This window comes from Bos indicus x Bos taurus, chromosome 1 (assembly GCF_003369695.1).
Source record: "Bos indicus x Bos taurus breed Angus x Brahman F1 hybrid chromosome 1, Bos_hybrid_MaternalHap_v2.0, whole genome shotgun sequence".
Classification (NCBI taxonomy): Eukaryota; Metazoa; Chordata; class Mammalia; order Artiodactyla; family Bovidae; genus Bos; species Bos indicus x Bos taurus.
In genome coordinates this window covers 142,022,685-142,050,596 of record NC_040076.1, presented here as the reverse complement: position 1 = coordinate 142,050,596, position 27,912 = coordinate 142,022,685, and the positions used below count along the sequence as shown (strand labels likewise).

At 49.8% G+C, this 27,912-nt stretch overlaps 1 protein-coding gene across 1 annotated transcript; it reads left to right on the top strand.

Annotated features, from left to right (window-relative positions):
- The first annotated feature begins 493 nt into the window (after positions 1-493).
- Positions 494-13,787, top strand: TMPRSS3 (transmembrane serine protease 3). Its single transcript, XM_027552662.1, has 8 exons — positions 494-623; positions 5,733-5,843; positions 6,682-6,798; positions 7,179-7,302; positions 10,198-10,323; positions 11,988-12,031; positions 12,606-12,771; positions 13,464-13,787. The coding sequence occupies exons 1-8, from the start codon at positions 530-532 to the stop codon at positions 13,705-13,707; spliced, it is 1,026 nt and encodes a 341-aa protein (XP_027408463.1). The 5' UTR covers positions 494-529; the 3' UTR covers positions 13,708-13,787.
- Positions 13,788-27,912: the final 14,125 nt, after the last annotated feature.

The following is a 27,912-nucleotide window of genomic DNA, read 5'->3' as shown; positions in this document are numbered from 1 at the left end:
TGCATTTTAGGGACACGGACATCATGTAAGTATCAAAACTTATGACTACGGTATGTGTTATCACCTGTGCAGGCAAAAGGTCAAGTTTATAGGGGATGAAAGACAGGAGGAAAGTGTTTGAAAGTAATTTATCTTCTGAAAAATTACGGCACACTGACTTCTAAATTATAAACCGGCATATCTCTAACGACGTGCTATTCAATTGAGCTGAAAATTGGTTGAGCAAACTGGGAAAATCATGTTTGGAAGAATTATGTTCATAGTTTTTTGCTCTCTCTCGACGTTTCTCTGTTATCTGCTGGGGCTCAGAAAAAAAAAAAAAAAAGATGCATTCTCCCCGGACAAATAGTTTTGATTTATCGGGACCAAGTGCGTTTTATGTGGATTGTCAGATTTCAAAGATTTCTCTCAACAAAGATTCTTTTGATGTGAATACTTTAAATAGAGAAGCAAGTACTCTCTGCTCTTTCCCGAGAAGGAGGTGGAGGTGGAGGTGGAGCCCGGCCTCCGAGGTCCTGAAATAGTCACGATGGGGGAGAACGACCCGCCTGCTGCTGAAGCCCCCTTCTCCTTCAGATCACTTTTCGGCCTTGACGATTTGAAAATAAGTCCTGTTGTACCAGGTAAGCGGGACCAGGTGTGATGTCTGCCCCCACCTCACCCCCCAGATATGGATGATCCATGTGGCTGAAGGTCCCTTGTAGAAATATCTCCCCAGGAGTCCTCACATCCACAGGCCACTTCCTCGGGTTTGCAGAATCCCAGAGGGAAGGAGCATTAAAAAGGCCTTCACTTTGTTCAGGCCTCTTTGAACAACTCCCTGGAGACAATTGGTTTTTTTCTGGATGGAAGTTTTCAGAAATTGAGGCTCCAATTTCTCCTGGGAAGTTAGGGGTCAGATCCTGGCCAGGAAATCTCTGAGATCTCCAGGAAGTCCTGACAATCAGTGGTCACCAGCCCCTCCAGAAAACTTAAAATAAGCTGGGTCCCCTGAAGGTGTCAGATGCCTAGATTAAAATTCAACAGCAAGTGACGGAGTTGCTTCTAGCAACTAAAGGAAGGGAAGTTGGTTTTGTAAATGGGTCATAAACGCTTGGGCAAATGGTGGGCTCCTTAATACCTGGTTAGGATCCTTTTGGCAAGAACCTATCAGAACTTGTCACAGGAATCTGAGGCTCCTGGTCCCGGATGTGGTCAGGAAGACTGAACTGGGGGCTAAGCAGAGTGACATGTGGGGGCTCTGCTGAGGTTCCAGAAAGCACAGTGTAGGGGGCTGTCATATGATTCCTTCTAAACCACTTGGACAATTGATGTAAATGAATGTGAGGTGGGAGAAGAGGTGTGTAAGGGAAAAGATACACAATTTAAACACTTTTCAAAAATTAGCATTGGTGCAAATTAAAGAAAAAAGTGCCCTGCAATCACCTGGCCACCAACATTTAGCTGGGTTTTCTATCTTCTTTATTTTCTCTGTGTCCTTGTCTATAAGTACATGCTCATCTACAGCGCAGAGAGAGACATGTATTGTTCCTTGTATTTTCTTGGTTTTATAAACACGCCGCCCCCTTTTTTAAAATAGGATTACAACTTTGCATCAAGTAGATGTATAATCTACATGGCCATTTGGCATCATTTGACATATAATTGTTGCTAGTACTGTATAATATATATCATATGAAAACCAATAGCAGTTTACATATTCTTTTCTGCTCATTTTTGAAAATTTCTCCGTGATTAATTCCTAGTTTCAGGAAAGAGTAAAAACTTTTAAAAACTTTTCTTTTAAAATAAGTCAATGCATTGTTCATGATAGAAATTTAGAAAATACAGTTAATCAAAAAGATTTTTTGAAATGACCCACAATTTTATACTCTTACTCAGAGATAACACTATATCATTTTTTAGGTTTTCTTGCCTTTTTCCTATCCTATCAACATATCTGTGTTTCCCTTTGAAAGTGACATATAAAGGGAGAACCCAGAGACATTTTGGGTTTGGTTCCAGACCACTTAATTCACCAATTAAGCAAATATTATAATTGAGTCATATTACTTTTTTGATTTCCCCATACATGTAAAAGTCAAACTTATTCTCTACTGTAGTCTATTCAGTGTGCAACAGCATTATGTATAAAAACAATGTACATAATACCTAGTTAAAACTTGAGTTTTAGCTTAATTAAACAGTTAACTTATTTCTAAATAATATTAGCCATTATCTGTTGCTACAAACCTTCAATTTATGAAAACTGCAATATTGGCTGGAAAAGAGTGATAAAATGAGGTCTGCTTATGCTATTTGTAAAATTTTGAAGCTTTTTTGAAACTTAAAAATATCATGTTCATATTTCCATGGCATTAAGTAATTAATAGCCTTTTAAGGTTGTCCAACAATGGCTCCTGGGCCAAATCTGGCCCATCGTCTGTTTTTATAAATTAAGGTTTATTGGAGCACAGACATCCATTTATTCACATTTTGTCTGGCTTCTGTCTACAGAGTTGAGGAATGGTGAGAGGGACCCATATGGCCCGTAAAGTTGAAAACATTTAAATTGGGTCCTTCACAAAAAAGTTTGCCGAGTCCTCTTCTTTATCATTTTAAGCATTTCTATACCACTTGCTATTTCACCAGCTCCTTTTTGGGGGTACTTAGGCTATTTTCATGTGTCCATGTATCAATATTATCAAGGTCATGCCTTTAAGTGTACTTGTTTGTAGAGATTTGTGTACATCTCTGATGACTTTTTAGAATAAATTCCTAGAAGTGAAATTAATAGGTCAAATATTCTATCCATTTTTAAGCTTTTTAATGCGAAATGAAAGTCACTTAGTCGTGTCTCTTTGTGACCCCACGAACTATACAGTCATGGAATTCTCCAGACCAGAATACTGGAATGGGTAGCCTTTCTCTTCTCCAGGGATCTTCCCAATCGAGGGATCGAACCAGGCTGGCTGCATTGCAGGTGGATTCTTTACCAGCTGAGCCACCAGGGAAGCCCAAGAATACTGGAGTGGGTAGCCTGTTCCTTCTCCAGCAGGGTCTTGTGCATTGCAGGCGGATTCTTTGCCAATACATATTTCCAGTTTGACTTTCCAAAAGTTTACACAAATTATACTCCTATTGACTGTTAAGTGGAGACCTATTTCTTTTCGCCTGGACTTCAGCCGGAATAATACTAATAATAATACACTGCAAAGTTGATACACAATTATGTCTAATATGCTTTTTATTTCTTTCTATTTCTGAAGAGATTGAAGGGTCTTTTGTGCTTGTTTGTCATTTGCATTCCTTCTTTGGAGAGATACTATGCTTTTGCTTTTTATTCCAAGCTTGCCCTCAAAGACAGCAAGGAGGAAGGGGGGCCAGGACGGGGCCCACAGGGCATGCGGCTGAGGAGCTGTAAAGGGGCAAACGTGAGCTGATACAAAAGTTCTAACCAAAGGAAAATCTTTGGATCTACAGGGGCTTCCCTGATAGCTCAGTTGGTAAAGAATCCTCCTGCAATGCAGGAGACCCCAGTTCGATTCCTGGTTTGGGGAGATCTGCTGGAGAAGGGGAAAAGCTACCCACTCCAGTAATCTGGCCTCAAGAACTAGTCCATGGGATCACAGAGAGTCAGACAGGACTGAGCATCTTTCACTTTCTTTGGGGCTTCCCTGATAGCTTAGTTGGTAAAGAATCCACCTGCAATGCAGGAGACTCTGGTTTGATTCCTGGGTTGGGAAGATCCCCTGGGGAAGGGATAGGCTACCCACTCTAGTGTTCTTGGGCTTCCCTTGTGGCTCAGCTGGTAAAGAATCCACCTGCAATGTGGCCAACCTGGGTTCGATCCCTGGGTTGGGAAGATCCCTGGAGAAGGGAAAGGCTACCCACTCCAGTATTCTGGCCTGGAGAATTCCATGGGGTCACAAAGAGTCAGACACGACTGAATGACTTGCACTTGAATCTACAGTAAGGGCTTACTTCCTAAATCTCCCTCTTAGCTACAGAACAGTTAGGAGGATGAGCGGCCATTCAGGGCTCCCGCTGAGTTTTAAGTGAGACTGGAGAGTGGGCATCTCAGTGGGGAGACTGACTGGTTTGGGGCAGGCCTCCTGGGCAGGGAAGGTAGAAGGGAGGAGTCTGCTTTGCTGACAGTGAATTGGTCATCCTGGAAAGAACTGGTCTCTGACCCTGAGATAAAACCGCCTTCATTATCCTGAAACAATCCATCCGTCCATCCATGTGCCCATCCCTCCCTTCTTCCCTCCCTCCCTTCAATCTACTAACATTTATTGAGGACTGCAGTGTGGCCACTGCTGTTCTGGGTGCTGAGAGTGCAGCCTGGAACATGCCACCTGCTCCTCCATCCAAGGCTAAACAAGGGCCGTGCCAGTGGTTCCTCCACCCTGCTCTGCACCCTTGGCACTAAGCCTAGTGTGCTTCTCTCGTCCCCTCATTCTTCTCTCCCCCCACCCGCCCCGTGCCCTTTTCTTCTTTACACTTTTCTCCTTTTCTATTATTTCTTCACTCCTTCTCATTTTTGTTTCCCAATTCTCTTCTGTTTTGGACAACTTGGAATGCTACTGATCATTTTACAACCACAGTCTTTATTGCCAGAGGGGGCTTCCCTGGTGGCTCAGATGGTAAAGAATTTTCAATACAGGAGATGCGAGTTTGATCCCTGGGTTGGGAAGATCCCTTGGAGAAGGGAATGGTTACCCACTCCAGTATTCTTGCCTGGAGAATCCCATGGACAGAGGAGCCTGGTGGGCTACAGTCCACGAGGTCACAGACAGTTGGACAGGACTGAGCAACTTTCACTTTCTTCGCTTCAAGTTGTGAGTTTCCAAGCACAGGCAGGGGGACTCTCCAAGAGATGGTCTGGAATGAAGGCCATCAGTGTCTGCACCCGTGACTGGTGGAGAATGACCTGCATGCCATCTGGTGACCCTTTCAAAAGTCCCTGCTCTTCCTCTCCTGAGAGCACCCTGTTTGGATTTTACATGTTGCCCTCTTCTGTAGGAGAGGTGGGGTCCTACCTCCCCTCTGTATTCGTTTCCTAGGGCGACCAACACCACAGACTCCATGGCTTAAAACAGCAGAAATCTATTACCTCCTCATCTGGAGGTTAGAAGTCTGAAACCAAGGTGATGACAGGGCATTACTCCCTCCAACACCTGCAGGGAAATCCTTCCTTGCCTCTTAGATTATGGGGGTTGTTGATAATCATGCCTTCCTTGGCTTATAGATGAGTCACCCCAGTCTCTGCTTTCGTCTTCACCTGGCGTTCTGCCCGTGTCTTTTCACATCATCTTCCCTTTTCGTGTATTGGTCTGTGTCTGAATTTCCCCTGTTTATAAGGATGCCAATCATTTTCAATTAAAGCCCATATTGATGACCTTGTTTTAATTTGATCATCTCTGTAAAGACTCTATGTCCAAATAAGATGATATTCTGAGGTATGAGGGGTTGAGCATAAACATGTCAACATGTCAGGGGGACACAGTTAAACCCATCAGATCATCCCCAAGTGGAGAATGAATAGAACTGGGTTGGAGTCAGGGAGCATAGGGCTCAAATTTTAGAGAACGTGCCCCTGGTAGGCCGTCACTCCCCTGAGTCAGCTTTCTTCGGCTGGAACATTCTCTGCATTGAGGACAGGCGGAGGAATAGTTAAATTTTGTTTTCTTTCATTCAAATTTGTAGTGCCATGGCCTTTTGCTCTTCCCTCCCCACTTTTTGGTTTCTAGATGCCGATGAGGTGGCTGCCCAGATCCTGTCTCTGCTGCCATTGAAGTTCTTTCCCATCATCGTCATTGGGATAATTGCATTGATATTAGCGCTGGCCATCGGTTTGGGCAGTGAGTACCATCCATTATTTAGTAGCTTCTCAAATACTTGTTAAGCATTTAGACTCTCATAAGGTCCCCTTTCCTCCCAGGGCCACTGCACAGCCTGAGGCAAACACTCTCTGGGTTTGCTGATTTGAGCTTTATTTGCCTGCAGGACTCTGGAGGGCCCCAGTCAGAGCCTTTGGCCATGCTGGAGGCTTTGTCACTAAGGAGCCTGCCTTGTTAGATGTGTCCAAAGGCAGCTGATGAAACTGAACCCACAGGCAGGAGCGGGTGGGAGCCGGTGGAGGAGACAAGGAGGCCATTCATGCTGGGCCAAGCCAGGTTTCAAATAAGGTGCAAGCAGCTTTGGAGAAAGTGCATCATTTGAATGGTCTCTAATAGGGAACAACTTCTCATTTACTCCTCAAATAAGGAGCTCTCAGATCAGTTTAACTCTCCACGTGCTCGCCATTGGGGTCCACAGTTCCCTCATTTCTCACCCAGGGTCAGAGATGACAGGAGGTAGACTGGAGGCCAGGGTCCACCCTCAGGGCTTCTTGCTCAACTGGCTCAGCCAGTCAGCCGCAGCCATGCACTTTCTCTGTTGACCTTGAGTCTCCAGAGTCTAAATTCATCTTGAGTTGTGGCTTGACGCCACTTAGGGAGACACAGCCGGGGGCAGCTGCCCCACCCTCTGGAATCCAGAAGAGAAACTGGGCTGAGGGGAACAGGTTACTGGCAGGGCTGCCGTTTCAATGCAGCTTTTATGACTCTGGAGCAAGTTCAAGGCTGTGTGGCAGGTGCATGGTTGTCTGTGGGGCACACTGAAGCAGCCCTTCCTTGACACCCCCTCTCCTTTCCTCAGTCCACTTTGACTGCTCCGGGAAGTACAAGTGCCGGTCGTCTTTTAAGTGTATTGAGCTGACGGCTCGATGCGACGGGGTGTCAGACTGCAGAGACGGGGAGGATGAGTACCGATGTGGTAAAGTCATGCCTTTTCACTGTAGAAGCAGGAGGACTTCAGTTAAATTCGGCCTTGACCTTCCTCATCTGTGAAATGGGTCCAAGGCAACACCATTCTCAAGACCTGGGACCCAACTGGCACTCACCCCAGGAGACTCTGGGCTGGGTGTTAAGGGAGGGCCTTATATGGACCTTAAATTAAGTTGGGGGGACTCCTTAAGCAATTGGAAGAGACTCAGGTCCAGATGATAAGAACTGTGGCTGCCCTGTGGGGGTGGGATGCTGGTCAGGGGAAGGTCAGACTCAGCACAGGAGGATCTGGGCTGGCTTCAGAGAAACTCTGCCGGGTCTCAGGGCCCTTCGGGGCACTAACAACCTGTCTTCCTGTGTGCCGGCCAGTCCGTGTGAGTGGCCAGAACGCTGTGCTCCAGGTGTTCACGGCTGCCACCTGGAGGACCGTGTGCGCGGAGGACTGGAAGAGTCACCATGCGACTGTCGCCTGTGCCCAGCTTGGGTTTCCAAGGTAATTCAGAGCATCCAGCGGTAGGCTGGACACAAGCAGCGGTCACGAGGTGGGCAGACAGCTGCTGTTTATCTGAGCACCCACAGGGCACCTCAATATCCTCATGGCAACCTCACGATGTCTGACATCACCGGTGCATGCGCAAACCAAGGTCCTGACACACAAAGGGGCATGGCATGTTTGGAGGCATCTCAGGCGAGGATCCTAGGTGCAAGCATTCAGTAAAGAGCTTCAGAGCTGAAGACCGAACCCCCGGTTCCTCTGACCACAGTTGCAGGGAAGCTTCCAGTCACCACCCTGCTTGGTCCCACTTCCCAAGGAACCCCAGAGAGTTAAGTTTGAGAAGTCAGTAATTTAATGGAAGTCTAATCATTTAAAACAATTGTTTAGCACTAACTAGGAAAAAGAACTCTTGTAGTAAAATCTCTGCATTTCAGCCGTCTGTGTTGCCCATGTGACTTTTCGCACTGGGTCGACATATTTTAGCCCTGATGCAGCCCCTCTCCTCTCCTGGCTTCTTCCTTTAGACTCCCAAGCAGCTGCCCAGGACATTTCTCTTGCTCCCCTTTGCTCCGGATTCTCAGGATTAAAAGCATGCGGGCTCTGAGTGCTCATACTACCCACAGAACGTGAACATCCCTGTTTATACCCAAGGAAATGGGCATCAAAACCTCAGTGCTCTGAATCCAGGGACCCTGGACTTGCAAAATGTGAAGTATCGTATTCTTAGGTCCTTCCTCCCAAACCGGTGAAACCTGCCCTCCAGCCTGTATCCCTGAGACCCGCCTCCTCTTCTCCAGCAATGACCTGAATTCAGGAATCAGCTGCACTTCTAGGCCCATGACGATAGCAAATCACTCCCACAATTGCCCTCAGAAATGACACAGGCTCAACTCCTCGTAGACTTGGAGGAAGCTTGCACGCCACACACACACATACATACATACACACTGCAAACACACCATGCAATTCTTACACACTACACACACCACACACACACTGCAAACACACCATACTCACAGACTACACACCATGCATATATCACATCACGCAACACCGTATCTCTCTCTCTCACACACACACACACACACACACACACACTCGCACCAATTACCCAGATATACACACAAGCCGCACCACCATGGCTCACAGCTGAAAGCTTCCCTTGGACATTTCTGCTCCTGGGTAGGTGGTTTCTTGGCCTCACTAGGGGGCGTCCCTTCCTCTTCCCTTCTGCCTCCCCTGCCTCTCCCTCTTGGAATATTTCCCCTTCTGGAATCCTTGACCTCCTCTCCATCAAGCAGAAGGGCCCAGTGACCCCCCTCCCTGGCTCCAACACTTCCTGGCCCCCTCATTCCTTTGCTCACGCCTCCCCATCTGCCGGGATGGTCATTCCCTGCTCCCTCTCAGGGTAAGTCCAGTGGATGCGAGATTCTGGGCTATCACCTCAGCAGTGTCCTTTTTTCTTCCCTCTAAACTTACTCTTTGCTTCCCTATCTCTTGCTCCAGTTTTAAGATTTATTCTGTATCCATTCTTGTTTATTCTACTTCTCTATTGAAAGCCCTCCTTTGATCCCTGTGTACTACAGCATCTGTGTCAGAGGTCTGTGGTAAAAAGAAAAGATGGACTGACAACTCAGATTGCTGCTGCTGCTGCTAAGTCGCTTCAGTCGTGTCCGACTCTGTGCGACCCCATAGACGGCAGCCCACCAGGCTCCGCCATCCCTGGGATTCTCCAGGCAAGAACGCTGGAGTGGGTTGCCGTTTCCTTCTCCAGACAACTCAGATTGCCTGGGTCCAAATCCCAGTGCACGCGCAGCCCTGTCATGTGACTGGGCCTCAGAATTAAGGCTAATAATAGTACCCGCTTTAGAGGGTCGCTGTGAGGCTCAAGTATCTGAGTGCTTCAGAGCCAGCCTGGACCACAGGGACACCCTGTAAGACTCGGTCATGGCTATTGTTACCACTGAGACTTTGACGATTTGTGGGATTCCAGTAGCAGCCTTTGGGATCCCTTTGCGTCATCCCTACTGCCCCACCTGTAGCCCAGTCCACCTGCACTGGGACCTCCATCTCGGTGACGACTGGCTCTTTCACCTGGCACCTGCTGTATCAGTGGGTTGAGCAATACCTGGGGAGGCTGGGAGGGTCAGTGCCACGGCCTTGATTACATTTTCCTCCAAACCAAACCCGGCTGGACTTTGCATCCCGTGCCTGCCGCCTGCCCCACCCCTCTGCATTTACAGCGACCTGATGAAGTCCTGTGTGATAAGTTGGTGAGTTCAAGAGTGAAGCAACTCAGCAACTTTGTCTTTTGCTTGTTCCACGTCCTGCTATGTCATAACTCTTCCAACACCTGGTCTGAAAAAAATTATGTCCTCTTCATCATTCTCCATTGGCCCTTCAAACATTGACTTGTCCTGGAGCCCCACAAAGCGCTCTGTCTACTGCCCATCTCTCTGTAACGGGAGCCCCACCAGCACTGGGCAGCCTGGGAAAATCTTCCATTCCTACCTGGGTTTCTCAGCAACCCCATTTTGGTGCCCACCTGAAAACACCCCAATGAGTTCCATGTTCTGTCCCTTCTGGGACTTGCTTTAGGCAGCATCAAGGCGGGGTCCACCTAGCTACATCAGGAAGTAGTCCTCTCTCCCATGTGCCTGGAGCCAGGGGTGGGTGAATGGGCTTCAGGGAGGGGGCTGTCCCAGACTCTTCCAGGTCTGAAATGCCTTGCTAGGTTGGCAGAAGGAAGCCACTGATGGTTTAGGAGCACACCAGGACCTTCCCTCCCCCCCACACAGTGTGATACCTCTGACACTATGGCTTGAGCCCAGGGTGATTTGGGGCACAGAGGGAATTTCTCAGGTCAGGTCTGCATTTCCAATGTGCTTGCAGCTACGTGAGTTCAGACACCCTCAGAGTGGATTCTCTCGAAGAGCAGTTTCGAGAGGACTTCGTGTCCATCAATCACCTCTTGCCAGACGACAAAGTGACTGCTTTACACCACTCGGTGTACACGAGGTTAGTGCCAGCTGGTGCTGGGTCCACTCTGTCTAGTCATGCACTGAGTTTGAGCATGAGGTTGTGTTCTCCAAGTGCAGGTTGAGGGCTTGGCCAGTTTGGTTAGATAGGGTGGACACACCAGGCTGGAGTACAGGAACTTAACCCCAAACCAGGCAGATACAGCCCAGCAGAGAAACGGAGGAAGGGTGATGAAGTGGTCACCTGATGCAGGTAAGTGCGGTACTGGCTGGGCACACAGTGGGCACTGCAGATGTGTTTAGGAAAAGAAGGCAGGGAAGGAAGGAGGGGAAATATTAGAAAGAAAGGAATTAAGAAAGAAAGGTAACTTTATTTACAAAGTACTTTAATGTTCACCATTTGTATTAAATGTTTCTCCAAATAACTTGTAAGTCAGTCAGTCAGTCCGTCGCTCAGTCGTGTCGGGCTCCTTGTGACCCCGTGGACTGCAGCCTGCCAGGTTCCTCTGTCCATGGGATTTCCCAGGCTAGAATACTGGGGAGGGTAGCCATTTCCTCCTCCAGGAGATCTTCTAAGGAAGGTGAAATGCTGCTGCTGCTGCTGCTGCTGCTAAGTCGCTTCAGTCGTGTCCGACTCTGTGCGACCCCATAGACGGCAGCCCACTGGGCTCCCCCATCCCTGGGATTCTCCAGGCAAGAACACTAGGGTGGGTTGCCATTTCCTTCTCCAGTGCATGAAAGTGAAAAGTGAAAGTGAAGTCGCTCAGTCCTGTCTGACTCCTTGCGACCCCATGGACTGCAGCCTGCCAGGTTCCTCTGTCCATGGGATTTCCCAGGCTAGAATACTGGGGAGGGTAGCCATTTCTTTCTCCAGGAGATCTCTAAGGAAGGTGAAATGAGGTATCCATAAATGACAGGCGCCTGAAGCTTAGAGGGGTCACCTGCCTGTGCAAGGAGGTCCACAGGCTTTCTGAACCCACATTCCATACTCTTCCTGATTTCTTGGACCAAACCCCAAGAGGAGTATACCCTTTGCTCCAGGAAACAATAGTCTTCAGCCTGCCGTCGTGGAGTTGACAATCGCCCCCCTGGACCCACATGCAGTTTTCAGGGACAGTTCATTTCTTGGGTCCTAAAACCCTGGGCTGGTGACATCAGCTTTTTCTTGCATGATTGAATGACAGGCCTGGGCTCTAGAGGCAGGAATTTACAGAGGGTTCGCAGGGTGGGTTTTCCTGTCTGACATGCGTGTGTCCCCGGCTGCAAGGATTTGGTGCCAGAGGAGCCTGTCACACCATCCCATGGACATTCTGTGTCCCGCAGGGGCCAGTGAAGTACATCGGGGTAAAATGGACAAGCAAATGATACCAGTATATGTTTATCTAATATAGCTCTTTATATGTCTCTTATCGTTAGCTATACAAAGCCTGGAAATACTCAACAGTGGTCACACATACACCATACTTCACTGTGGTCACCGGTTGTTAATGACTTGGTTGTTTTTTAATAGACTAAAAATTGAAATCTGTATTCAAGAGTGGGGGAATAGAGTTTATTTATTTATTTATTTTAACCCAAGATTTAAGTTAAAAAAAAAGTGTTTGGTTCCCAGGCCTCGGGTGTGTGAGTGCTAAGACGCTTCAGTGGTACCTGACTCTTTGAGGCCTAGGGTGTTTCATTAAACACACTCTTTTTCCATTTTAGGGAGGGATGTACCTCGGGCCACGTGGTTACCTTGAAGTGCTCAGGTGAGAGTTGCAGGACTGCAGAGAGGAACAGATGGAAGCCCTGGCTCACAGGCTCCTGTCCCCTCTGCTTGGACCACTCTGCCATCAGGCCCTTCCTCCTGGGTGCCAGGTGGGAGCTCTGTGACCCCACCTGCCAGGTCAGGGGAGGCAGCCTGGAGAGACTCCTCAGCAGCAGACAGGACCACAGTGCACAGAGTTCTGTCGCTCCGTGGTGACTGCAACAGCCTGACTCACCCTTCCCCTCCCCCCACCAGAAAGTGGGCACAGCCTGCTCTGTCCAACCCCTCAGCCCTAGCCTGGGCAGGAGCCCCCTGTCCCTGGCAGGGGGCTCTTGTTGCAGGGCTGGAGCTGAAGAAGTCAGCCCCTGCATTCATGAGGCTCCCCGGCTCCTGGAGCGCTGTCACCATCCTGGGGACATGAGTGTCATGGGGAGGTCGATGCTAGCTCCGAGCTCTTTGCTCCAATGGGCTGTGCCCACTGCACCCCACAGCACCCTACCCATCCCCCGTCTCAGGCAACCTGCCCCCTCCCCTCCCCTGAGGCACCCGCCCCACCGCTCCCTCTCCCTCTGCAGCCTGCGGTCTGAGGACGGGCTCCAGCCCCCGCATCGTGGGTGGAAACACATCCTCGCTGGCTCAGTGGCCCTGGCAGGCCAGCCTGCAGTTCCAGGGCTACCACTTGTGCGGAGGGTCCGTCATCACCCCACTGTGGGTTGTCACAGCTGCCCACTGTGTTTATGAGTGAGTTCTCCTGACCTCCTGGTGGGGGGCATTCTCATCTCCCACAGACCCCCGTCCAGTACAGGCCACATGGGGACAAGGCTGATTTGGGTGGTCAGCAGCAAGGCAGGTCAAGAAAGCGTGAAACAGACCATATCGTCACAAGGTCATGTCCACAGACCATCCTCACTGTGGATTCAGCTCCGTCAGCTAGGTGGGATTGGTGACTCCAGGATCATTTTAAGGACCTTCAGCTCTTACAGAAAAGATAGAAAGAGGGGAAGGAAACTCTCATGTTTAGGAAACCCAGCAATGCAAATCCCCTAGACCTCCTCGTAGCTCATTCCCATGGACCATGTTGTGACTGAGAGAGAGAGGGGTGCGGGGTGGGCGGGGTCTCCCCAGAGCAATCTCTGTTAGGGGGTTTGGCGTGGAAGAAAACCACAGAAAATACTTCCAAACACAGTAGCAAGTGTCCGTGTTATTTCCACCTGCCTCTATTTCGATTTCTGATGGAGAATGGGCCATTATGGAAAGATGAGCTCATTTCTCAAATGCCCAGAGGTGCAGAGATCAAGGCCTGTCTAGGGGACACACGGGTGGATCTGCGCTTCTGCAGGGCTTGTGCGGGCACCTCCTGCCACCTCCTTAGCACTGGCTCTCGGGAGACTTGTGATCTGTGGGTGAAAGTGCTTGGGGCTGTCTCATTTCAGTCTCTACCTCCCCAAGTCCTGGACCATCCAGGTGGGCCTTGTTTCCCTGCTAGACAGTCCAGCCCCCTCCCATCTGGTGGAAAAAATCATCTACCACAGCAAGTACAAGCCGAAGAGATTGGGCAATGACATCGCCCTCATGAAGCTGGCCGGGCCTGTCACTTTCAATGGTACGTCCGGGATCTGTCTTTTTCCTGCTATCATTGTTTCAGGAGAATCTGAATTGCCTGTTGAAGCATGTTGATGAAGGCTGCCTTACAATTTCCACTAGGTAATTCCAATGTCTAGTCCTATGTCCAGATTCATTTCTGTGTTGATTGTTCTCAGCTGATCGTCTCTTTGCATTAAACTTGTGATTTTCCTGGTTCTTGGTATGAGGAGAAATTTTTAATCACATCCTGGGCATTTGGGCCAGCATGTTAGGAGACAGACATCTTCAGTTTTAACAGACGGTCACCCTGTTCAAGTTTACTGTGAGGTCTTGGTCTACTTTTGTGGGTTGTGGTTCTGATGACTGTTTGACGTCAGAGGCTCTGTGGCTCTAGTTTGGCCAACTTGGTTTGCCTGGGGCCACTGAGGTCTCACCTGAGCTACTTTCTTTCAGTTAGTGCCTCTTGGAGATTAAAGGGGTTTCCCCAGACCAGGCCACCTGGTACCTGTGGGTGGTAGAAGGGGGTCTTAGGTCCCTGGGGACAAAGAACTTTTCCTTGTTTGGTGCTTATTTTGGTGAGGTGCTCTGCCAGTGCCACACACAAGCCTGGTATCTTGACCTTGGCTGAGGAAGGGAAGGCCTCCCAGGCTGGCCAGCTGGCTGGGGTGGGATCTTCTCTGTGGCCCTTTCTGTATAAACTGGAAGATACTGGGCATCTCCAACTCCTGGAAATACTCAGAAATATTCTCTCACAACCAGCTGCTGAGTCCAGCAGCTCTGTTTACCCATGGAAATGTCAAGTCCTAATGATTGGAGGTTTCAAAAACACCAGAAAAGTCACCCAGGACAGAATTCTCCAGCTGTTTGCCATTATGACAGAGCACATGAGCCTCTGCCTAAATCAGGAAAAGCCCCCTTCTTCTTCCCAAGGACTAGAGCAGCTTGGAGATCAGGTAGAGTATAACAAACATGGCCCTTGCTGGAGCAGAAACCTGGCTCAGGACCAACAGTAGGTTGGAGCCTGTAGAGTCATCAACGCATTTATCACACAGCACACAGAATTCTCTATGCGTCACACTCTGAGACAAATATTTCTAGAAAAACAAAGAGAAGTTGTAATGGTGGTGTTCCTTTGCTAATTATGATTAATGATCCTTGGTTATAAAAAAATGAGGTGCCAACACTTGCACTTTGATAAAACTGAAAATGAGTGCCCTTGTCCTTTCTCCACCTTTCCATTTTTGTCCTACCTGGAAAGCTTAGTTCGTATCTCAGAATGTGGTCATGTGAAGGACCTGTGACAGCTTCTGGTGGAGGGCTTATGTGATACAGCCCCCATGGACAGGCAGGCTCATTGCCTCCAGATGTGTCAGGAGGGATGGGAAGATTCACAGAGCGATGTTCCATAAAGCAGTGTGCCCACAGTCTAGACCAGGAGTGGGCAGACTAGGGCCCATGGGTTGAATTGGACCTTCTGCCTCCTTTTAAATAAAGTTTTATTGACACATGGCCCACCCTGTTCACCACTGCCTGTGGCTGCTTTAACGCTACAATGGCAGAGGTAAGGGTTGAAATGGAGACCACATGGCTTACAAAGCCTAAAATGTATACTATTTTCCTCTTTACAGAAAATATGTTGACCTCTGGTCTAGACTCACTCACGTTGCCATGGTCTATGGTTGACCTGTGGTCTAAACTCACCCATGTTACCTTGGTCTTGGGTTGAGTTGACCTGTGGTCCAGACTCATCCGTGTTGCCTTGGTCTTGGGTTGAGTTGACCTCTGGTTTAGATTTACTCTCATGTTGCCATGGTCTACGGTTGACCTGTGGTCTAGACTCACCCATGTTGCCATGGTCTAGGGTTGTTTTAGGGCTCTGGTGGGGGAGAGGTCCCCAATCTGAGCACATGACCAGGGACCTGACCTTTTTCTGGGAGACACCCCCACCGCCAGCCCCGAGAGGCAGACACCAAGTGGCGGCTTTCTCAGACGGCAGCTTCCTTGGCCTAAGCTCTCTTGTTTCCTCTCCAAACAGAGATGACCCAACCAGTCTGTTTGCCCAACTCCGAAGAGAACTTTCCTGATGGAAAATTGTGCTGGACATCAGGCTGGGGGGCCACAGAGGATGGAGGTCAGTGGTCTGAGATCCAGATTCTGCATCCAGTGTGCCCAGAACCAAGAGGCCCGGGTGCCTGCTCCCTATTGGTGTCCCAGTGTAACATCCCGCTGACATGTCATGGTCAGGAGGGAGCACAAACCCTCAGTCGGACGCTGAGACCTGAGAGGAGGGAGAGGCGGGGTGTACCCTGTGGTGAGCCCATAAGATGTGAAGGTCACAGTCTACAAACACGTGGAGTTAGAGGGGGTCCGTCCCTCTGGGTGAGGAGGGTGAGGCTGAACCACTGCAGATATGTTGTTACTTTCTGGTCGCTGCTGCAACACATGACCCCAAACTTAGAGGCTTAAAGCAACTCTCTGGACCACCTCACAGTTATGGCGTTCGAAGTTGTAAATCAATGTGTCTGGGTGGGGGCTGCCATCCTCCCCGAGGCTCTGGGGGAAGATCTGTGCCCCTCTTTCTAGCCTCTGGGGCCCCCACATCTCTTGCTCCTGCTCCTCCTCCCCCTTTGCCGCCAGCAGCACGGTGTCCCCCAGTCTCTCTCTCCTCTCTGACTTCTGCTTCTTCCATCATCACATCTCCTTCTCTAGCCCTTCGAAGGACCCTTGGGATTACATTTAAGGTCCACCCACCCAGGTGTCCCCATCTCAAGGTCTTATCACATCCGCAAAGGCCCTTCTGCCACAGAAGGTGGCAGGGCCCCAGGTTGGAGGGTTGGGGCCTGGAGGACACGTTTCTGCTGACCACCCCCAGGCTCTACCCCAAGGCTGTGTGTGGGACCTCACGAGCCTCAGTTTCCTTCTGTTACCTGGGTTCAGGGAACTAAATGGGCTGGTGTAGTCGAGTGCTTGGTCTAGGATGGGCCCTGGGGGAGGGGTACCTGCTGGCTGTGGTTGCCCCATCTTCCCACACTGGCGACCTTAGGGAAATGAGTGGCTGTGGGATGAAGCAGGGTCTCCCCCAGCCCACCCACTAGGGGACAGAGCTCTAAGGCTGTCTACTGTCAGGCTGCCCCACCCCCAGGCAGTCATCTGAGCCCCTGGTGGGGCCCCCTCACTGCACAGACCCCCCCATCCCCTTGCTCTGACCCAGGTGATGCCTCCCCGGTCCTCAACCATGCGGCCGTGCCTCTCATCTCCAACAAGGTCTGCAACCACAGGGATGTGTACGGTGGCATCATCTCCCCATCCATGCTCTGCGCTGGCTACCTGAAGGGTGGTGTGGACAGCTGCCAGGTAGGGGCACCCAGTGACGTCTGGGGGCCACGCCGTGGGCAAGGTGACCCAGCCCTCAGGACAGACTACCGTCAGCACGTCCCTATGACCGACTGAAAAGCAAATTTACAGGGTGTGGGAAGAAGTTTGCTCAAGATATTGTTCCCTTTCCTGTCTGGCCAGGCCCGTGTTTACTCAACGCTCCCCTCTGCCTGGGTGCTGGGCGGAGGTGGCGAGGAGGGTCTCAGAGTTTCCAGGGGGTCCAAAAGGGCAGAGGGCAGGGGAAACCTGTGAATCTAGCCTGCACAGCCACAGTGGACGAGACTCCAACACTGCCTGGTTCAGCTGAAGCCCCTGGCCAGGCAGATCCTCCCTCTGAAAGCACCCCTCTGCTCCCCGTGCTGCCTTGACTTTGTGGGTTCAGGACTCTGAGCCCTGGCAGGGAGACAGCTGGAGGGGGACCATCCCCAAAGGACGAGGACCTCACCCTCAGGAGGGCAAATCAGTTCCAGAAGGGCAGTGGGGGAGGTGGTGGATGCAGCTCCATCCACGTGCTGTATTTTGTGATACAGTGAAGCAGGGTCCTGTCATCAGGACAGGTGACACATGGTGGCAATGTCTGTTCGTGCCCTTGCCTTTGCTCTTTCCTTGCCATCCAGGGAGACAGCGGGGGTCCCCTGGTATGTCAGGAGCGGAGGGTGTGGAAGCTGGTGGGAGCCACCAGCTTTGGCATCGGCTGTGCCGAGGTGAACAAGCCTGGAGTCTACACACGCATCACTTCCTTCCTGGACTGGATTCACGAGCAGATGGAGGTGGGTGCAGCCCCCAAGCCCCCTGCAGCTCATGTCGGAGCCTATCATTCTAGCTCTAGCATCCTTTCTGTGGGCCCCCAGTCCTGCTATCTGGAGCCAGGAGGTGACTAATTAGTTATTAATTTGTCAAGCAGTGACTTTGTGCTCCTGGGTGTGAACTAGGCACGGCTAACCCCACGAGCAAGGCCCTGGCAGGGTGGGCCTGGTGGGCTGGACATACACAGGGCGAGTGTGGCTGGGACATGGAGGATCATGTACTTCTGCCAACTGGGGAAACAGGAGGGGCGACTGAGGACCAGCTCTGGGGGTGGAGACCAGTCAGGTGGGCACGTGCAGGCATGGAGACAGGTGGGAGTGGTCTGGACTGGAAGCCCTCAGTGCCCACTGGGGAGTTTGACTTTGGGGAAACCAGGATGGGACGGAGCATCTGGAATCAGGAGGGGTCTGGGTGGCTCTGTGCCTTGGGGGCCTCCCTACAGTGGGGGTGGGAGGAGGGAGACAGGTCAGTGAGGTTGGCTTAGCAGGACAAGGGTGGGCAGGAAGAGCCCTGGAGATGGAGGGAGGAAGAACAGAGCATCCAGGGACAGAAAATGCCCAGCTGACTCCAGGTCCTACCGCAATGGCTTAGCAAACATGGGGTGACACCCTCCCTAGCAGCAGAAACCTCAGCCTGGCCTTCCACCCTATGGGCATTCAGCCAACGTTTACCTACTCGATTGCCAGGCTGAGCCCCATATCAGGCCTTGGACCACTTTTAAAGAACTTTGGTTTTTGGTTTTGCTGGGGGTTTTTTGTTGTTGTTGATTGAGGCAAAATATACGCAATGTGAAGCTGACCATCCTAAAGTGCAAATCTGGCAGCATTCAGCCCATGAAGGATGTTGTGTTGCTGCTGCCTGACCTGTACCCAGAACATTTTCATTTCCTGGAAATGAGACTCCATGAAGCAGTCACTCTGTGTTGCCAGGATCTCGTCCTCTGGCAGCCAGTAATCTACTTTCTGTCCTGGGGGATCAAGACCTTTTAAAATGCTCTCTGATAGCTCAGTTGGTAAAGAATCCACCTGCAATGCAGGAGACCCTGGTTCAATTCCTGGGTTGGGAAGATCCCCTGGAGAAGGGAAAGGCTACCCACTCCAGTATTCTAACCTGGAGAATTCCATGGACTGTATAGTCCATGGGGTCTCAAACAGTCAGACATGACTGAGTGACCTTCACTTTCTTTTCATTTAAAGCAGCTGGCTAAGACGGCACCAAACTGCTCAAGTGCCTTGATGTCAATTTCCACTCCTTCTTCCTTGAATATTTGCCTTACATCAGGAGGGCAGGGCTGAGGCCCTGGGCCTGGGCCTGGTTAGAATTCCAGCCCTGCTGTTGTGTAGCTGTGTGCTATCAGCCCACTGCTGGGCAGCAGACAGGCTGCGGGGGAACCTGCTGGGGTGCTTTGGCTGTTAGCTTGCTGCCTGGCCCAGTGCTGAGGGCCATGCGGTACTCTTCAGCACAAAATTCAGCCGAAACCCATCACTCCCTCAGAAAACAGACATTTGAAAACGCAGCCTCCTCACTGCAGTGGCTGCAGACAGCCTGTGAACAGGACTAAAGGGGTTGAGAGCCATGTGGGGGATGGGGGAGGAGGGACCTGTGGGTGGGGAGTGGGAGGGTCACGTGGGCTGAGAGCCAAGTGGACAAGGGTGGGGCAGAGGACTCTTCCCATTCACCCAGGGAGCCTCAGAGGTGCACCCCCATGAGGGTGCTCGCGGGGTCAGAGGGTCTGTGTGACGAGGCTTGTCACAGCAGCAGGTTGAAGAAGCCTGGCTCAGTCCTGAGCTGGGCGGAGTGCAGGTCAGGCGCAGGGTTCCAAAATCACTGTGGGAGCTTCTGAAGGGAGGTGTCCTAATATCTCAGCCCATTTCCCTCAGCACTGCCCTGGCTATTGGCCCCTGGGATCATCTCCATATTACAGGTGATGGATCCTCATAAGCCCCCACCCAGGCTAATGAGGGGCAGAGCCTGAGTCTGCCCAGCTCCGAGAGCCCACCCCCACACTCGCCGCACAGCACAGTGATGAGTTCCAACCTGGGGTACAGAGCACCTCCCTCAGCTGCTTGCTAGCACTGAGGGTCCCAGCACCCGTTCCAGAGGTTCTCATCAGGCATCTGGTGGTTCAGATGCAGGAGGCTCCAGGGCGTGCTGGGGGAAGTGGGATGGTCAGAAAGGGCTCCCCTTCCCCCCAGAACTGGAGGAGCAGGCTCTTCTGGGCAGGTGGATGGCTCTCCTGAGGCCTGGGGAGCATATCAACCAGGGCTGCCCCGGGCCCTGAAGGCCTCTGTGAGTCACGTCCCCTCAAATGTCTCAGGGGACAACCCAGAAGATGCTTCCCTCCACGAGAGCTTTCCAGCAGGCCTGCCGTTTTAGTTGTTTCTTCTGAGCATCAGTGGGAGGGCCTTCCAGTAGCTCACATACCTCGAGGGGAATCAGCCCATCTTTTTTCTCTGATGCTAAAGGTTACTGCACCATTTTTCATCCACTAGTTTTCTCTCCCTACTGGGAGCTCGAATCATTGTTACAACTCAGAGCAGGACACAGGAACACTGATGCTAAGAGCTGGGAACTGTGGAAAAGTCTCAGGTTGGAGATGGAGAAGGTGGGGTGTGGCTGGTTGGAGGTGCACAGGGCAGGGAAACTATTTCACACTTACCTGGGGTCCACATGGAGCAGAGACCAATTTTATCCCCATTAATTGTGAACTTCTGATGCCCTCCTCAGGGCAAAATGCTGGTACTCATTTGATCTTGGGCTTCCCCAGTGGCTCAAGCAGTAAAGAATCCTCTGCAATGCAGGAGACACAAGGAGATGTGTGTTCAACCTGTGGGTGGGGAAGATCCCCTGGAGGAGGAAATGGTAACCCATTGTGGTATTTTTGCCTGAGAAATCCCATGGACCCTGGCAGGCCACAGTTCATGGGGTCGAAAAGAGTCAGACACGACTGGGCAAGCATTCACTCATGCTTTATCTTAATATTGGAGAGATGACTTGACATGATGAAAAAGGTAATACGTATGTTTTCATTTCTAGAGGGACCTGAAAACTTGACAAGTTAAAGGCAAGTTACCACCATGAGTTCCTGCCAAGATGGGGATATTCCTATCCTTCCATAGATTCTAACAGCAGAGCTGAATGAAGGAGCATCTTTTCATTCCTCCACATCTAGAACAATTTTCCTCTATGATCTCTGACGAGCCAGAGGGGCATCAGAATAAAATGATCCTGAACCTCCTTGCTGATCTTCCCAAGAACAGAAGCAGGAACACCTCCTAAGCACTACCTTTTCCCACTTTTCCATCTGGTTTCCTCCCTTGCAAAGCCCCTCAGCAAAGATATGCAGCCAGGACCTACAGGAGTGCTCTCAGTGTAGACACAGCTGTCCACACCTTTCATCCAGGTACCAGAACCAAACCGATTTTTTGTACCAGGATCTCCTTTGACACGTGGGAACTTATAGGTGATTATAGTTTTGTAGTCATTGGTCCTCGATGTATCATTATCTCTTGCTTCTGAAGGACATAGACTTTCATAGCAAGTTCATCACTCGGAGTTTATTGAATGAATCTTGATTGTTCATGTAAGCTTGATTCAAGAGGCTCAATTCCTTTGATCTGTTGGAACGGATTTATTGGGAGATCAGAATCATCCCCTATTACATCAAAGTAGTCAGAAGCAGAGTAAGAAAAGAAAGGAATAAGTCAGGACCACCTAACTCCCATACAATGTTACCGAAGGCCAACTAGACAGTTTCATGTCATTAAGACACTAGGGCTTCTCTACCTCTCCATATGGGCCTGTTAAATCTCCTGCACAGCTACAGGTTAGAGGCCCCTCCTGGTACCCACCCATCCTCTGAAGTCCCCATAACACATGCGTAACAGAGGAAGATTCCTTGGTAAGTAATCATTGTCCAGGGGTGCTTTATCACAAGTGACTTTGTTGGAGTATGAATCTGTTGCTTTGCCCTGAGGCAACCGTGGGAAAGATGGGTGAGTTCCAAGGAGATCAGAGATGGGTCCGGGTGCCTGGGGAAGGGCCAGCTCCAGGGAGCCTCCTGGGCCATGTGTTAGAGCAGGGTGGAGGAAGATATGGAGGGGGAGCTCAGGTAAACTGCTAGGATGCACTTCACTGCATCAGAGTTCCTGCACAGATCTCTCTGCATGTCAGAAAGCGACAAGACCATTTTTATTTTGAGTGTTTCTGCCCAGCTGTCTTTGAAAGTAATGGTAGCTCACAAAAGCATCTTGAGAAAGAGCAACAAAGCTGGAGGTATCACTCTCCTGATATCAAATACAAAGTTTCAGTCCTCAAAACAGTACGGTACTGGCATGAAAACGTAGACATCAATGGAACAGAATGAAGTAAACCCGCGTTTATATGGGCAATTAATCTACAAAAAGGAGGCAAGAATATACAGTGGGGGAATGGACAATCTCTTTAGCTAATGCAAAAGAACGAAATTGGCCTATTTTCACACCATACACAAAAACAAGCTCAGCAGGGCTTAAAGACATGAACGTTGCCTGAAACTGCAAAATGTGCAGAAGAAAACATGGGCAGTAGGTTCTTTGAAATTAGTATTAGTATCATTTTTTTAACCTGTCTCCTCAGAAAAGCAAAAATAAATCTTACTAAAAAGCATTTTGCACAGCTAAGGAAAGCATCAATAAAATGAAAAGGCTGCCTACTGAATGCAAGAAGGTATTTGCAAATGATATAACCAATAGAAGTTTAATATCCAAAGTATACAAAGAACTCATACAACTCAATAGCAAGAAAATGCAAACAATCCAATTTAAAAAATGGGCAGAGGATCTGAATAGACATTTTTTTCCAAAGAAGACATACCAATGGTTGGCAAACACATGAAAAGATGTTCAGCATCAATAATCACCAGGAAAATGCAAATCAAAACCATTCTTGTCAGAAGGGCTATTATCAAAAAGAACACAAATAACAAATGTCAGTGAGAATGTGGAATCCTTGTGCACCATTGGTAGGAATGCAAGCTGGTGCAGCCACTATGAGAAACAGTCTGGAGGTTCCTCAGTAAACTAAAAATAGAGCGACTATTTAATCTAGCAATTCCACTTCTGGATATATGTCTGAAAAAAAACACTACTCAGAAAAGATACATGCACCCCAGTGTTCATAGCAGCCTTGTTTATAGTAGCCAAGATATGGAAGTGTCCATCAGCAGATGAATGGATAAAGAAGATGGGGCATACACATACAATGGAACATTGCTGCTGCTGCTGCTGCTCAGTCGCTTCAGTCGTGTCTGACTCTGTGCGACCCCATAGACGGCAGCCCGCCAGGCTCCCCCGTCCCTGGGATTCTCCAGGCAAGAACACTGGAGTGGGTTGCCATTTCCTTCTCCAATGCATGAAAGTGAAAAGTGAAAGTGAAGTCACTCAGTCGTGTCCAACTCCTAGCGACCCCATGGACTGCAGCCTACCAGGCTCCTCCGTCCATGGGATTTGCCAGGCAAGAGTACTGGAGTGGGGTGCCATTGCCTTCTCCAACAATGGAACATTATTCAGCCATAAAAAAACCCCCGGGATCTTGCCATTGGTGACAAGGTGGATGGATCTTGAGAATATCATGCTACATGAAATAAATTAGACAAAGACTAACACAAAAAAAATAAAGGAAATATTTCACTTACATGTGACATCTAAAAAGCAAAGCAAATGAACAAGGAGGAAAAGACTATCACATACAGAGAACACCTGGGTGGTCGACGGAGGGGAAGGGGTTGAGGGTTGGGTGAAGTGGGTGAAGGAGGTTAAGGGGGACAAACTTCAGTTATAAAATAAATATGCAACAGGGATGTAATACACAGCACATATATATAGTCAAAAATACAGTAACGGGTTGATATGGGGACAAATGGTAACCAGACCTACCGCAGTGATTGTTCAGTAACTTAATAATGTATTTAAATGCTGAATCACTATGTTGAACACCTGAAACTAACATAATACTGTACATCCACTATACTTCAATAAAAAACAATGTTCTGTAGGAAAAAAGAAAGAGAAATCGTCAAGTTCTTCATATTTCAATCTATAATGGCATCATGGCACTTGATCATTTCTTGGTCTAAACCCATGTATCTCCATTAAAATTTGTTGCTGTTGTTCAGTTGCTAAGCCATACGTGGCTCTTTGTGACCCCAAAGACGGCAGCATGCCAGGCTTCCCTGCCCTTCACTGTCTCCTGGAGTTTGTTCAGGTTCATGCCCATTGAGCTGGTGATACTATCCAACTCTCTCATCCTCTGCCACCTGGGAAGCTCAGTGTCATTAAAATCACCCTGTTAGAAATTAAGTAGTACTCCAATAAAAATAAATAAATAAAAGAGCAGTGGTAACTCAAGTATTGAAGATCCAAGTTGTGAAAAGATGAAAGATTTCATATGTGATCATCTCGATTGTGAAAACCTGACTTTGAGGTCACCAGAAATGTACTTCAAGCCTATTGTGGTTTCTTTCTGCTATTTTGTTGGGAAATATTTGCTGGCTTACATCTTTCGAAAGGTCTTGGGTAACGCTATGGGCAGGCATTCCTTGGCATGTCCTGTGTCCTGGCCCCATTCTAAGCCTGTTTCATGTGCTGACTTTTCCATGGTTACACCAACCCTATGACACAGGGGTACTCACAGTCCCATCCTGCAGGTGAGGAAACCAAGCTGTGAAACAGACAATATTTTCCCAGGACCACACACGGGGCCAGTGGCACACATTATACTAGCAGGAAGCAAAACATGCTTTGGCATCTGAGTCCAAAGGGACTTTGCACCACCAGCTTGAACCCATTTGAGATGTAGTTCAGTTAAGCTCAATTCAGTCGCTCAGTCGTGTCCAACTCTTCGCAACCCCATGGACTGCAGCACGCCAGGCTTCCCTGTCCATCACCAGCTCCTGGAGCTTGCCCAAACTCATGTCCGTCGAGTTGGTAATACCATCCAACCAACTCATTTTCTGTCGTCCCCTTCTCTTCCTGTCTTCGATCTTTCCCAGCATCAGGGTTTTTCCAATGAGTCAGTTCTTCACATCAGGTAGCTAAAGTATTGGGGTTTCAGCTTCAGTTGAGATGTGATAGTGATTCAAAATCATAACCAACTTCTCTGTTACCTAGAAATGTTTAGTCCCAATGGAGATATTTGCTGTCTTGAGGTTTATGGGTGGAGCTGTTTGCCATCTTGTTCTTTTTTCCTTGTGGAAAGAGCTTAGCACTCACCTCACGCCTGACAGCCAGCCAGAGCAGGAGCCAGGAGAGAGGGCTGGGCTCTCCTAACCTGCAGCCCGACCACAGCCAGAGGAACACTTCATAGATGGGTGGGCTGTCTTCCCTGGTGACTCAGGTCTGAAGAAGCAACTGTGGGACATTAAGGTCCTGAGTGGATGAGGGAGCCACCTGACCTCAAATGTCCAGGACAGTACCCCAGAAATGGCTCCTCTCTCTGTCTCTCTTTCTCCCTCTCTTTCATTACCTTAGTATTTAATATGGCTATGGCGGCACTAGTGGTAAAGAATTCACCTGCCAATGCAGGTGATGCAAGAGACACAGGGTCCATTCTGGGGTCGGGAAGATCCCCTAGAGGAGGAAATGACAACCCACTCCAGTTTTCTTCCCTGGAGCATCCCATGGACAGAGGAGCCTGGCGGGTCCATGGGGTTGCAAAGAGTTGGACACAACTGAGTGACTTGAGAGCACACTTGAGAATTGCAGAAAACCTAGTGATATTATACAAAGCTTGCAAACAGTATTAGAAAAGTGGTCAACAGCATGAATGCTGTAGTTGGCCACAGAAACTGTCTGTTGCCTCCCTCTTCTAAATAGGAGGGCTTCTGCCAGGAGCCGAGGAAACTGCTGGAGCTGATTTCCTCCTCTCTTCTCCTGGAGAGGCCTCCTGGATTGTGCAGGGAGCTTCCAGGAAGGTCTAGCTGTGCTTTCCCCACCCTGCGACCCTGGCCCACAGCCCGGCCCAGGAGCCACCGCTGGTGGAGGAAGCTCAAGGTGCGGGTGCAGCTGTACTGGTCTTGGCGTCCAAAGGCTCCTTGGCAAGAGTGTCTCCAAAGCACGACAGTGGGACGGGGGCACGTGTGTAGCAGCCAAGCTCTGGCTTAATGGCAGATGCATTTTCCAAGGGCCCAGCCTCCAGCAAACAAATGTGCTGGTGATGACCAAGAAGGATCAAGTTTCTGCTGAGAAATCTTAAACAACGTTGGCTTCTAATCAATTAATTAATACAAATTTACTCATCTGGCCATGTTTCCCCCTCATTGAGGGAAAGAAAGCCTAGCTGGCCTGCTGCGTCTCGGTGAGGTGGGACACAAGGTCCTCTGTGCCTGGCCCAGCCCCGCACCGAGAACCATGGGGCGGGCTGTCTGTCTGCCTGGGAGCGGCTTCTGGAGACTCGCTGCCTTCTGGTTCATGTGCCTCTTCTGGGTTCCTAAATGGTCTGAATTTCCCCCAAAGCTCATGGACCTGTAGAGAGAAGTCATTCTTCAGGGGTCCTGTAGCACTCTGTGTGTGTATGTGTGTGTGTGTGTGTGTGTGTGTGCATGCGCACACACGTAGATGGAAGCATATTTATACAGCAACAAACTCATTTGTTTCTGAGCCTGCCTCTCATCTCGGCTGAAGCTCTTGAGTTCAGGCTATGTTTTCTTCACCTGCACATCTCAGCATCCAGCCCAGGACCCAGAAGCTGCTCAAGGACGCCAGTGGAGGACTGAGTGATGACCATGAAATAAACACACCACCTCTACGGACTCTGCCTGAATGCCACTGTGTGATAAACCAGGACATATATGTATGGAAGTAGGTGAAAATCAACCTAATAATTACACTCATAATTGAAGATTATGACTCTTTAGAAAACCATCCATATCTCTCCCCTTAAAGGTACACAGTAACCACCCGTTGTATGAAGACTGAGTCCTGATAGATGTCTTCACTGTATCCTGGAGTGCCATAGCATGATCACAATTCTGTAAAAAATTATGACGCCAAGTCTAGTTCACAGAAAAACTATTAAGCAGTGAGAAATGGCAAAATAGAGGATTTACTCTAAGAATGAAAAGAAACGATAGTGATGCTCTTTAAAATCCATCCACTGAGCACTGATGTCATGTTTTCAGAGGTGGAGAAATGGACTTGAGATTTTTTTTTTCTATCAGGATCTTTTTACCATTTTCCCTCTTTCTTTCCTTTTCATCTTAGGTGCAAACTAGAAGTCCCCACTGGCCCTCGATTCCTTGCTGGGGTCAGAGCAGCGGGGGAGGATGGCAGGAAGAGCTGGGGTCTGCTGTGTCCCACCCCCTCCCCATGTGCTTTGCCCTCTGCTGATGCCCCTCCACGGGAGTGGCTGCAGATCCACCTCCGCACAATTCCCCCTGCTCTCTCCTCAGGCCCGGGGGGTGGCCCAGGCGGGAGGCCCCCAGGTTGGCACACTATATATAATGTGTAACATCACTGGTTCCCAGCGCAGTATCTGAAGTTAGTGTTCATTTCCCGCAGCCCCAGAGGACAAGGCCAGGAAAGGGGAGGGACAGAGCAGGGCGCTGTCCTGGGGTCCAGACACTGCTGGTTTATCACACCTGCCCTCAGAGCCTCCTGGAAAGGAAACCTGGGCGCTTCCCTGGCCTGGCCGCCAGGTGGGGCTCTGGGGAGTGCGGCCACTCTCTCCCACTCCTGATCACTGGGAAATTCCAGACTCTCTCCCAGACCCCCGAGAGGAGGCTGCTAGGCCTTTGACCATGGAGCCACATCTCACCTTCCTCCTGGCTTGTGAGAGGGTGGCCAGGCCAGAGCTGCTTCCCGCCCCCACCCCTGGGGTGCCCCTTGTCAGTCAGAACCAGCCAGGAGGGATGCTGGAAGATGGCAGGGCCCAGGGGGGACTCCTGGGTCTGCACCCACTTCAACCAGGGCTTCAGTCAGGCCTTCGGCCGTGAAACTGTGAGGACACCCCCGCAGCCCCCAGCTTCCTTGAGGCTGAGGGAAGAGTTCCCCCGAGGGCCTTTGTGGGGGTGCTGGGGGGCCTTATCTACCGGTGCAGTCAGGTGCATGGGGCTGGGTGGAGCGCTGGTATTTCCGTTTA